This window comes from Gopherus evgoodei, chromosome 1 (assembly GCF_007399415.2).
Source record: "Gopherus evgoodei ecotype Sinaloan lineage chromosome 1, rGopEvg1_v1.p, whole genome shotgun sequence".
NCBI lineage: Eukaryota > Metazoa > Chordata > Testudines > Testudinidae > Gopherus > Gopherus evgoodei.
In genome coordinates, this window is record NC_044322.1 from 240,857,420 (window position 1) to 240,871,236 (window position 13,817).

The 13,817-nt window shown below is 39.0% G+C and overlaps 1 protein-coding gene across 3 annotated transcripts in view; it reads right to left on the reverse strand.

Moving 5' to 3' along the window:
- Positions 1 to 13,817, reverse strand: part of RASSF8 (Ras association domain family member 8) — a 150,512-nt gene that overhangs the window by 17,688 nt on the left and 119,007 nt on the right. For all 3 annotated transcript variants that reach the window (XM_030540991.1, XM_030541000.1, XM_030541010.1), the window contains exon 2: positions 8,152 to 8,354. In XM_030540991.1, the coding sequence (XP_030396851.1) occupies positions 8,152 to 8,269 (118 nt within the window). In that variant the 5' untranslated portion in view covers positions 8,270 to 8,354. The remainder of the gene's footprint in view (positions 1 to 8,151; positions 8,355 to 13,817) is intronic.

A 13,817-nucleotide genomic window follows, 5' to 3' on the forward strand; every position in this document is an offset into this window, starting at 1 on the left:
TGCAATGTACAATCAGCTTTTGGAACTCACTGCCAGAAGATAACACTTATTAGGATTCAAAAAGGGACCAGGCATTTGTATGGATGACAACAATTTCCAGAGTTACACCCACCAAGAATTTGGAATGAATATAAACTCTCATACTTCAGGGCTTAAATAAAATTTTAACTGTTGGGGATTAGAACAAGTCTTCCCTGTTGCCAGGTTATTCCACAGGTGTCTACTGCCAAGGTTCTTCCACTTCATTCTGACATGTGGCACTGGCCATAGTCAAAACAAGAGAGTGGACTAGATGGACCTTGGGTCTTGTCCAATCTGGCAATTGCTAGTCAAGATGTGACCGCTATAAAAACAGCTGGAAAAAGAGAGCCATTTGTTTATCCAATGTAAGACACAAATTGGACTAATCTGGTCCCTTTACTATCTATTTGGATCTCTCACATGTGGCCTTCTAACCCCAGGAAAGAGATGGGAGAGAGAGAAAGTTAACTCTGTCTTATTTATCATGACAATTCAAAAGGCTGTTTTCTAACATGGTTGTTTTTAGAGAAATTACATATGGCTGAATTGTATTTTTAAATCAACTTTTTTTTTTAAAATGTGTGAAACATTTTAGGTCAGATTGTTTGATTTAGCAAAAGTAGCAACGCTAAAGCTCTAATGGCATTGATGGAAAAATAATTGCTAGTAATTTTAATAAAAATTTAAGGTTTAAACTCAGTGCCTTTGAACTATGAAGCTGACATTTAATCCACTAAGTGACACAGGCTTAAGCAATTTAAATCCATAGCAATTTAAAGGCATTATTCTGGTTACCTGAGAACTCATTTTCCATTAAATGTCAAGAATGATTAAAAGAATAAAAAACTTAAAAGTAAAGACTAGAGAGTTTAAATTACTATGTGCTCCCATGATCTCCATCCATGCAGAAATTAATGGAAATCAGATTTAGATCCTAGTCTTACAAAAACATACACACATGCTCAACTATACTGATGTAAATAGTCCTATTATATTCAATGAGACTGCATGTGTGTGTCAAGTTATTCATAGGCATAAGTATTTACGTGACTAAGGCCTTACGGCTTGTCTACATGAGAAGTTACAGTGCGGCAAATCAAGGTGTGAATGTGCACCACTTTGCTGTACGGTAACATCCTATGTGGAAACTGCACTCTGAGACTTTAGGTGGATTGTAGCAGTGTCCACACAGGATGATACTGTACAGCAAGCTGATGCGCTGTAGATTCACACTCCACCTTGCTACACGGTAACTTGACATGTAGACAAGCCCTGAACTTATGACGTCCTCCTTCAATAAAAAAAAAGTGTGAGCACAAAGTAATACCTCTATATTCTGGCAAGCTATTATTTTATTATAAAATACTTTGCACTCTATTGACTTCCATCTGAGCACCTCAAAGTGGCACACAAACATTAAGGCTTACACATGATATAACAATTTTACAGATGGGTAAAGTCAGGCAGAAGATGTTTGAGTAAGCAGCTTGCCCAAGATCAGAGAGGAAGTCATGGCAGATTTGATGATAAACTAGTTTGGCTCAGAGTTGCATTCTTTACCACTAGACAAGACACTCCACCTTATTAAAGAGAGAAGCAAAACACAAACAATTTATTTTACGTGAGGACAGTGTTATTAGGTCTGTGGGAAAAAGCCAGAAAACTTATTTGAGCAAGGCAATATCCCAGATTCTAAAACACAAAGTTGTGGGGTCATCCCATCTCACTCTTATCTTATACTTCCATTCTATTAACTATTTACATATTTAATTTGTAGTGTGGTTGTTGCAGTGTTGGTCCCAGGATATTACTGAGACAAGGTGGGTGAGGTGATCTCTTTTATTGGACCAAGTTCTGTTGGTGTAAGAGACCAGTTTTTGAGCTACACAAACCTGAAGAGCTCTATGTAGCCTGAAAGCTTGTCTCTTGCACCAACAGAAATTGGTCCAATAAAAGATATTACTTCACCCACCTCATCTCTCTAGAAGTAACATATGCAAGTTTTAAATTGTACTACTTTATACTACACGATTACACTGATTTTTTAAAAAACCCCAAACTCAAGCAATAATGTGCTCTTTTTTCCTAATCCACTATAGATTTAGTACAACTCAGTTTCATCTCAGAGCTTTTACAACAGATGTGTTCCACAGCCAACTTTGGTGTTTTCTTCAATGGAAATTACTCGCCAAACAGGTAGTGTTTATGTGATTCCCCAGATCCAATCCTAGCTAAGCCATATAATGCTGTCATGAATATTTGGAACAACTTTAACAAATCTTTGCTCTTTCTTTATGAGTCCATCTAGCTTTCACAAAAAAACAAATACACTCCAGGAAACCAATAAAATATTGCTTTGATGGACTGCATTTTTTTTTTTGAAGAGAGAGCTGTTTCTTGTTCAATGGGCCCGTGTTCTGCTGGTATTCTGCTACAGCTAAAAATATCCCTATTTAAAGCAATTCTGTCATTTGAATTATTTTCCACAGGAAACTGTGACTAGGATAGAGAAAAAAAACAACATAAAAGGTCTTTGGTTCGGAATTCAAACTTAACCTTCTGGAGACTGAAATATTCTATTTCCATGAAAAAAACATACATTGTCGTTTTGACTATTAAGGACCCATTTATTCCCTGGAGGGGAAGGAAATCATAGCAAATGCAATGGGTAGTTATAGGGGGTAGGCGTTGGAGGAAATCACTACTGAAAAACAGGACAAGTGTACTGATGACAGTAATATTCATTGTTCTTCCTCTGGAGGAGAAGTCATATTTTAGCAAGACAGGGAGAGGAATTTTGAATGGAAAAAACACTAAAGAAAGATTACTAGTATCCACCTAAGGCTTCCCATTCTAATCAGGTAGGAAGGTTACACTATGTTCTTTCAGATAGGGATCATTTTTATTCTACAGCCCAAACTTGCAATGTGATCTGCACAGGTGGACAGCTGTGCCGACTTGTACCACAATGAAGGACTAGGGCAGGATTAGGCAACCTATGGCACGTGTGCCGAAGGCGGCACACGAACTGATTTTCAGTGGCACTCACACTGCCCAGGTCCTGGTGGGGCTCTGCATTTTAATTTAATTTTAAATAAAGCTTCTTCAACATTTTAAAAACCTTATTTACTTTACAGACAACAATAGTTTAGTTATATATTATAGACTTGTAGAAAGAGACCTTCAAAAAATGTTTAAATGTATTACTGGCACGCGAAACCTTAAATTAGAGTGAGTAAATGAAGATTCGGCACACCACTTCTGAAAGGCTGCAGACCTCTGGACGAGGGCCTGTAACAAGATAGTACTTAGTACAGTGGGGTCCTGATCTGTGTGGGGATTCTAAGAACTGCTGTAATACAATTATTACTGACATGTTTTCACCTCGAAAGTTCCTTTAAAAAAAACAAAACAACTTGGCTTGTAGTTTTCAACATTAAAAAAAGGGGAATAGAAAAAGAGAAGATCCTCTTTATCAGAAGCTGCACCGGTGAAATGTTCATAAGATCCCTTGCAGAAAAACAGATGTACTAATGCTGGTAAGAAGCAGAAAACTAGCAGGAATTGTCTATTTTAAACAACAACGAGTACAATGGAAAAAGCAGCTCACATCTCCTGGCAAAAGTTTGTTTTCATAGTGAGACTTCCTGCTTTTCCATTTAAACTGTAAGCTGCTTGTCTTTAATTTTATCTTTTGGAGAAAAAACAACCACCACCACCACCTCTCTCTTTTTATGGAAATTATGTTTCTCTGACTCATCCAGCATGGCTAAGTTTTCCTCACCTTGTAACAATCATATAGTACTAGATGAAACCTGTACAGTGTAACGTAATTGTTCTTCAATATTCCAGTGGGAAGTTTTTTCAGTAGAGGTAAACACACAACTTGGTAGCTCTACTTCTTTACTGAAGAGTGTAGATCATCTCCTCCAGCTAAATCATTTCCAGCTCCTTCCAAGACACAGCTATAGGAAAATGTATTATCTGAAAGTAATATTCCTTCAGCCATAATGATCTCCCAATTTTTTTTTAAATCAACTTTGCTGTTTAGTTCAAAATTTGTGCACTTTTAATGTTTCCTAAAAGGCCAAGGAGAATTCCAGATTTAAAAACAAAACAAACAAAACTGACTTCCAAGTGAGATGGAAACGGACATCTACTTTGAGTAAAAACTTTGAGCAGTATCATTTTCTATTTATAGATAAGATAGATAAGATAGATGGGGGGGAGGGGGGAGGGGGGAACAAATGGGATTCTACATGAAAAGTTTGCTGTTTTCTACAATGTACCTGAGCAGTTACATCCATCAGAAATGCACTCTTGATGGACACAAGACAGAAATGTGCTTTCCATGGAAGGGCCAACAGAAGGGGCCACAAACTTGTAAGGCACAGGTTAAAAGCCTTATCCTAAGGCACAGGTTAAAAGCCTTATCCTACCATCAAAAGTATGTTTGTGGCAGAACTCTTACTAATTTCCACAGGATCAGGCCCCAAGTCCCCAGGGAGCAGGTCATCACCTGGTGTAAACTATCGTAGCTCCATTGTTTTGAATGGTGTTCAAATAGAGACTAAGGTGGAGGAATGCTATCTGGCACTTTCCCATCCGAAGCCCTCACTGAGGGATAAGCAACTTTTGGTGATTTCTCTATTTCTTCCTGAGATGAGGAGGTTTTCACCAGTCTCTTACTGGTCGAGTGAAATGAAGCCTAACACTCAGATTGATGGCATTTCTGTGCCTGTAATGTGATAACTTTTGCAGACCTGCAGCACCAACCGGCCACTGTCAAGATAGAGCTGATGAAGGGAGGCATCAGAGTTAGGGTTTAAGGTTAGGGTCCCTGGAGTGGGTGATGACTGTGAGTTAGTTCTGGTGTCAAAATATTCCTCTCAGGCTTCTCTGTCTGCATTAACAAAGGGGCACCACCAAAGGGAAGATGTTGATATGAAACTGATTAAAACAATGAAGAAAAGAAGAGGACCAGTTTAGACACCAGTGAAATTTAGGTTTAGTGGCAGCATCTTGTGAAACTTCTATGGGTTCAGGGATAGATGGTGTTCCTGCCCGTCACTGTTTGTTTGGCCAGTAAGAGATTGGTAGAAGCCCACTCATCACAGCAAGGAATGGAGAAATCAACAAATGGTGCTCAACACACAATAAGGGTTTGGGACAGAGAGGAATTCCAGGAATCGGAGAAAGACTGATTGGGTGAGCCAAAACAGCAGGAGTCATTGGTGTACAAACGAAGTGCAGCCATTCGACTGAAGCTGAAAGAGATACAGGTGGAAGAGTGCCAGACAGAGACTGAGCTGGAGGGATGCCACCTGTATGAGAAGAAAGCAAGCATGTCAGATCCTGCTAGACAGAGGTGAGACTGGCAGTTCTAGAGCAGGAGATAAAGAAAGAGGAAAAAGCTAGAGTAAATAAGTACAAAAAAGCACAAGCCAAAATGAGGGGGAAGGGAAGAATGAGTGATGTAGTGAAGAATAGAAATCAAAGTGCAGAACCCAAAAGCAGAGTGGCTCGTTTCTGACCTCCCCAAATGCCCTTTTAAAAATCTGTTGTAAAATTATTTCTTCAGTACTGTGAGGAAATAGAAAGCTGCATTGTATTTGAGACGGTTCGTGAGCTATGAATGACTTTAAGGGGTAATGGCAGTTACCACTGGCCAGTGCTTTCATCACACAATCCTACTGTAAAAATCAGTCTGACGGTTGCAAGAGCTCCTGGTGTTGTTTTGGCATGACTGATATACCTGCTACATTCCAGGTTGGTCAATAAACAGGTTAATGGGTCTGTGCAGCTTTGCAATGGTTTTTAATCTAGGACAATCACAATCATGTACAGTTAGAAATGGAAAAAACAAAAAGAATATCTGCAAAACTTTGGAAACATACCAATAGCAGCCTCTGAGACAGATGGTTATTAGCTTGGCATGGCTAGTGTGACTTACTTAGGATATAGACTCTGCACCATTGAAAATTTAAGGTCAGAACCAGCCAAGGTGGAGGCCAATAGCAACTGGCTCATATCTACCACAAAATGCCAGATGAGGGCTTTCCTAAGGCACTGATGACTTATAAGTGGCTATAATTTTTTCAAGTCCCTCTGACAGATGCTACTGATGACTAAGCCACCTGACAAGCTGGCATGGGTGGACAAATCAATTTGTATGGATGCACATAAGGTAGTGCTTAACTTGCTGCTGGCAGAGATGGTTATACCCCTTCCTTGTTGTGTGAGTTTTAAAAAAATAGAGGTCATTTCATCCAACAGAATGCACAATCTATCTCAAAATTCATGGCAGGCTTTACAGAAGGCCTAGGGGAGGCAGGCAGTGACACACAGTCTGTTCTCCTAAAGGGTTAGTAGATTTTCCATTTTGGTACCTGATAGCTCGACTGCATAAGCCATTTAAGTTTGGTACATAATTGACTTCACTTCAAAAATGTACACGCAGAATGCAAAATTGTGCTGTGTGTGGGTGACACACCAAACCACTGTTATCAAACCGGCTTGATGTCCTTCAGTAGAGCATAGGGAAGATGCTGGATCATGAGAGAAAGGGTTGGTTGGTGAGGGAAATATAGCGAGATCTGAAAAAAGCTCTCAAGGTAGGTCTCTGGCCAACAGGGCCAGATGAAGGGATAGATGTTACAGGAATGTGCCTGTGGCCCCAGCTCCTAGAGTCAAAGTAATCTAAAATTATATTATAAAGTATATTTCTAGCCCTCACTGTTACAAAGAAAACATGACTCAAGTCCAGTTGATGCACAAATGTTTGCTGAACTTTGCAGAGAAGCCATAGCTCTGAGAAGTGTGAACTGCTCTATTCATCCCAACGGGTTGTGAACTCAAAGCTGCTGGTTTTGAGGGGTCTCTTGCCAAAAACCCCAATATTGACTCTGTGGGGGGGCTGGGGACCTTTGCTGCTCTCAGCCCATCCCTGGTCTGCTGAGGTGGTGTCAGCAGAAGTTCTCCATGGCATGGGTTTTCTTGCTTGAGTGGGCTCTAAGACTTTGTAACTATTTTTTAAAAACCCTACAAAATTTGAGAACAGTCTGGCAACACCGATAAATGGCCACTGTGGGTATGTCTGTACTGCAAATTAAGCCTGGGTCTGTGGGACTCAGGCTTATGGACTCAGTGTTTTTAAGTCCATGCATGGGTGTCAACAGAGCACTGTAAACCTGGGCTTACAATAGCTGAACTTGGATCTCAGTCCAGCTAACACATATGTGTTGCACTATATAGACATTCTGACTTGGGTCTGTGGCCACGCTGCAAAATGATAGAGCTTAGACCTGAGTCACAATGGGACTCAGGCTCTGACCCAGCTCCTAAGATCTAGATCCTGAGTGCCTGCTTACCTGAATCAGACTGTCTGATGGAAGGAGAGGCTAAAACCTAAATTCGAGCCTGGGCTTAGTGTCCAGGATAGACATACCCTGCAAGTACTTGAGTGAATGATGTCTACACAAACTGTTTTAGCAAATAGCAACCAGAACACTGAACACACTTCTTATGCAGATTTTCAAGACACATCTACCATCACACAATGCTAATGAAAGGGTAACATTAAGAAGAGAAGAACTGAAGAGACTACACTATTGGTGGGCAGCTAGGAATACTTGCAATGTATATAATTTCAACGAATATCACTAGCTTGTATAAAAGACAGCTAGTTATTTTGTGCTAGCTCAGTTCTTCCTTGGTACTTACCAACCAGCACTGACAGTTTAGTCCTTAAAATCTATTAAAGAAAATACGTGGGCTGCATTTACAAACTCAAACGAAGAGCAGCATGTTATTAGCTGGAGAGTAACTTCATGCAGAACTAAAGTTTGCCGATATGTGCATACATTTCCTTTTTGCAAATTTCAAATGACTCATCACAGCTATATATTTTAGCCAAACCCTGAGGGGCCTCAAAGTAAGTCTAGAAAGGGACCACCAGATATCTAGTCTGATTTTCTGTATATCGCATGCCATCAACACCACACTAAACCCAACAACCAAAATTAAACTAGAGTATTTCGACCCTCAGGAGACTAGGCTATCCTCCATCTGGTTTAATAAAATACATCACACCAATTCATTCCCACCAATCCAAGTAACCCTTTTCCATACCTATAGCCTGAGCCAGGGCTATCACCACCTCCTGGCAAGTTGTGACTTCAGTAACCCCACAAACGATTCTCTGGACTCCATCCACCCATACTTTGAGCTCCATGGTGCACCAGATCATCCAAGAGCCATGAATGCAGTCATCAGGATGTCAAGTCATGTTTACAGCTACACCAAAGATGAAGAGGGTGACTTCTAGTCATCAGCTGGAAAAGACAATAATTCTGCCTTTTAGTGTAAGGCACTGACAACTTATATTACAAAACAACAAACAATTTACTTAACATTTATGGGGTTAGGGGGGAGGCCTACTTCAATGTCAAACATTTTAAACCGAGTTAGGTTTTGTAACATGGAAAAAGAGATACAATTTTTATTTTTAAATGAACTCATTTTGAGGGCATTTCTGCATTTTTTTTTTTTAGGAATGGAAACCCTAGCACAGCAGCACTGTGGTAGGTCTCAAGAACAGGAAAATGAAACTGATAATTCCTGTTCAAGATGAGAAAATTTCATCACATACCAAATAAAAATAAAAAAACCTAGCAGAAATAAAGGAGAGTAAACCCCATTTTAAAAATTCATATGGTTTTAATAACTTGCAGTTTTACTAACAGTTTTTTTAAATGATTTTAATTTTACCAGTGTCTCTTTACTCGCTCTCCTCTTTTCCCCCAGCTACAAAAGTTTACTCTAAAGTAATAAAGTTTAAGTTTCATACAAGTTTTTTTGCCTAACATATAGTACTTGGCAGGTATTTACAAACAGAACATTCAACATTTTGAGAAATGGGCAGAAAGTAATTCCTAAAATTAAAGTGAGAAAAACAAATAAAAATCCTGAACCTTTCACATATATTGCATTGAATATATTACCAAAACAGAGACAAATTGCACCAATCTGCAGCTGGCATAATTCAGTGCATCTCCATTGCCTTCAGTGAAAATATGCCAGGTTACTCTAGCTGAAGAACTGGCTCATTGCATTCTATCACCACCACATCCAACATTAAAAACAAACTTCAAGAGGAAAAATTTAAAACAAACAAAAAAAAAAAACCAAAAAAAAAAGATCCTCCTCTTCAATTTTAAAATTTAATTTTGAGTAAACAGAAATGCAATATAAAATGTATCCCCAAATTCATCACTATGCTAGTATTGGAAAGAATGGAACTGAAGTACAGGAACGGCAGACAAAAAGTTGGGAGAACTAATTTATGAGCATCTCATAAAAACAGTTTATTCCTTGCCTATTCCTTGTGATCGGCTGCCGGTATAGACCTACTCCTCATTAACAGCAGTCGAACCATGCAAGGGTTGTCAGCTTTAGTTTCAAACTACAGCTCTGAATAAATGTGGTTTTGCAACAGTTCAGCTTTCCAAGGCTGAGAGTGTGAGAGAAAGAGAGAGCTGAAACAAATCTGCCTGGATTATGTCCCACAAAAAAGTCAATTTCTTGCCTGGACAGTGAAGATGTTGAATTTCAAAGACTTCAAAGTAAACTCCAGGGAAGCATTACCTAGATGGCTTAAGATATGATACTAGTGATGTTGGTTTGCCTTCTAAATCGTAAATGACCGCTGAATTATATAACAGATGGAGAAAAATAAACCAAGTTAATTCTGCAAAGGAAACTGAAATATTTGTGTAATCCCACATGGATAAAGGGCATCAAACAAGAAAAGATGTTTTTAAAGTATCAAGAAAGTGGAAAACACAGAAAGAAAAAAAGAGACCTGAAAGTTACTTAGAGGAGATTAGCAAAAGAAAAAGAAGGCTTGGTTGCACAAAACAGCTGGAATTTGATGATGCTGATGGATTCAGTGCAATTGTGCTTGCAGGCAGAATTGGGGCAGAAAGAACTTAAAGTAACTGCTAAATAGCTCCCATTTTACAAATTGTAAACTGAACTGCATTCTTCTTAGGATGCAAACATTTATCAGCTTCTATATGTAACAAAATAGTTATAATATAGAAGAGATTATTCAGTTTTAAACCCAGCACCTTGTTTGTTACAACTGGCAGGTATCTGAAGTGCTGTTCAGGAGGCATACTGATCCTCATTAGGGAGGGTGTGACTCAGAGCCAACAAAGGGATCCCTTTGCCCCTCCAACATGCAAATAGGGCCTGAACCAGCCCCCACTCAAGTCTGAAGCAGCATCAAGGGACTCAGCTGTGAAGTCTGTCCAACACACACAAATGCAATTGTGTGAAATATGTATTTCAAAAAACAAAAACAAGGACTAGTGAATATTTGATTCCAAATGTATAAATAAAAGCAGATCTCAAATATGTTCAACTCTTTAAACTCAAAGTAATATATGTCAAGCCTCTTAAGAATTCTGCTTCATGCACAGTAACATTCTTTTCAGTAAGCATCATGTAAAATTAATCCACAGCGGGATTTAACAGTTTAAACAAATATACTTCCCACACATAAAATTGTATTTCAAACACAACCTGCATATGGAAGTATTACTAATACGAGTACTGAAATTGCTCATCTGGTTAAGACTACTGCCATATACCAATCAACTAAGGAGGTCTTTTATTGGCCCATAATATAACGGAATGACTGAAAAGCCTCATAAAAGGTCCCATCAGTCACCTTTAGAATCATAGAATATCAGGGTTGGAAGGGACCTCAGGAGGTCACCTAGTCCAACCCCCTGCTCAAAGCAGGACCAATTCCCAAATAAATCATCCCAGCCAGGGCTTTGTCAAGCCTGACCTTAAAAACCTCAAAGGATGGGGATTTCACCACATCCCTAGGTAACCCATTCCAGTGCTTCACCACTCTCTGAGTGAAAATGTTTTTCCTAATATCCAACTAAACCTCCTCCACGGCAACTTGAAACCATTACTTCTTGTTCTGCCATCAGGTACCTTTAATTGTTTATTCTTGGAAAGGCTGTCTTCGCAAATAAACAGACTTCATATTCCAAGTGAAAATGTAAAGAACTTTGCTAATTAATTTAATATACTGCTGAGAGTTGGACAGTTCAGATTTACTGGCAGAAAACAAGCTCGCTCTCTCTGTGACAACACACACATCAAAGAATCCAACAGCCCTAATTGTTTTTCTGTCTGTCAACATCCAAAGTATTATTTTAATTTAGCAAGACAGCTAGTGCTCCCCCCACAGTCAACATACCTAATGAACTGTCCTGCATTCAGTGTAGCAAACGGTTTTGCATTTCAATTTTCAGCATGCCTTTATTTGAAAAAAAATCAAAATTATTCTTTAGTAGAATATTGCAGTCACTTCCTGTTTCAAAAAATCAAATATTCTGAACAATAAAATCTCTTTTGCAGTGGTTCAAGTTAAGGAAAAAAACTGACATTTGAAATTTAGAAGGGCCAAATAATCTTACTGGAATAAACAGGAAAAGGAAAGCAAAACAGCGAAAGCAGTTTATTGTATGTGCTTCAATCAGCATGGCATCAGTGCCCACACACACAACCGAATGCATGATCACCGAAGACATTAATATGTCAAGCTTCCTAACATCTGCCAAATGGAACGCACACATGGACTTCAGACATTATGGTCTGATGTAGTGATTTCATATATATTACATGCTTCCAAATAAACCATTATCAATCTTATGTAATGTGGAATGAATCTGGATTATAAGACTCCTGTAAACTTTTTACAGTATAATGGTTGAGAAAGGAGAAAAATATTTTGGCCTTTAATACCATCTCTCTTCCCAAAAGATCCACTCACTTATGAGGCTAGACTACCTTTTCTATTACAATTTGTTCCTCCCCTCCCCTGTCTCACACTTGAACAAGTCATTGTTTGTTGCCAGCAAACTCTTAATATTGTTCAGTTATTGGTTTTTCTACCTTCTCAGTGAGGTATGTGCTGGTATCAAAAAAATATAAAAAAAATCTATTTATATCTATATCTATTTTTTACATTGGAGTTAGTGCTCAGAATGCATTGGCACTAGGCAAACACAGAACATAACTCTTGCCTCAGCTCTTGCCTTGAATAGCATATAAATTAGTCACCTTAACTAGAACTGGATAAAAATAAGAACTAGCTTGAACCTCTTAACTAAATGGAAAGTGAACTTCAACTACCTTGGATGTTTGAATATAATTCAACTAATAAAATAAAAATCTGTGCCATGTTGCCCTAGTTCCTGGTTTTAGCAAGGATTGGAAAGAGCGGTGAGGATGACTCATATTGTTCTATAACATTTCTATAACAACGGAGGTTTGACGCTTATCTGCACAGGAGATGGGCATGAGTCATAATATGGCTCTCATCAGATCTGTCCTAAAGTTCTTGTATGTTTTAGGTCCAGGATTTTGGTTCAGCTGGATCGCCTCACTTACTTTGATTCACCATGCTCAAACCTTTTCCCTTAAGGCCCCCCTTTGTCCCATTCTGTCTTAGATCTTCATATTCTCTTATTTTCTAAAGGAAAAAAAATTGAAATGTCACTCTATGTGAGTATACTAACTATACTGCTGTTATCCTCTACTCCACAGCTTCCCTTCACTATTGGTTTGTCACCTGCACAGCTACGCTATAGACTGCAAGCCTATTGGAATAGATATCCTATTTTTGTGCTTCTCTGAAGTGCCTTCCACTCTCTCAGGTGCTGTGGAAAAGTAATTCATAATAAATATCTATAAAACCTAGCCCTTCCCCAGAAGAGTTAATCATTTCTGATAATTTAAAATTAATATGGCAGTTTCATACCTCCCTCATCTCTACATTGTCCATTTAGGTTGAGGGTATTTCTGGACTGAGACTAGGGTGAACTCCTGGTTCTATTGAAATCAATGGCAGAATTCCTGCTGACTTCATTAGCACACCTCTGATCATCTTCTTGACTATAAAGCAACTAGCACACCACTCAGCTATATAAATTACTTTATTACTAGATCGGAGTAGATTAGCACTATATTAGCCAAGAGTTTACCAAATCTTTCCTCTCTATTCCTTCCTTTCTTGCCTCACTCAAAGCTGCACCTTCTTGTGCAATTTGACCTAAATAATTTGACCAGAACCAGCGCACAACTCCTCCTCCCCCAGCTCCCAGGTTCCACACCACTAGTCAGCTGTGGACAGTGCCTTCTGCTACCCAATGACATTCTACTGCATCAGAATCTGGATCCCAAATACCTTGCCTTAATCCTTCCCTACATCTAGGCTAGGTTACAGGCAAGAGAGTCTGTCAAGCTCTTTTGAAATAATATACAAGGATATGGCATTACCACTTATGGACAGGGAAGAAAGACTGTTCCCCCCAGAACAGGATTTCTGGTATCCAGGAAGAAAGTAACATTTTCCAGATGATTGGGAATAGTGAATTTGCCATTAGGAACAAGCCAGCTAATATTTAGCTAAGCCTCCTGCACAATATGGTGAATGGGAAAGATCCTGTAAGGTTCTATCTATCCCACCAGTAAAATCCTTTTGATTATACATTTGATTCAGGAGACCAACTATGAGGTCTCTTTTCTGCAGCGTTTTACTTGGTTCTTGTACATAGTTTTATGTAGCACCTCATCTGCCTGAGCTAGCTTTGGACATGAAAATGAAAATACCTGCTTACCGAAGGTACATCAAGCCTCCACATTTTTGGTGGGTCACAAGAGAACTCTCTCAGCTTATCATCCCTTTCAACAACTTAAGGTCTCTGAGG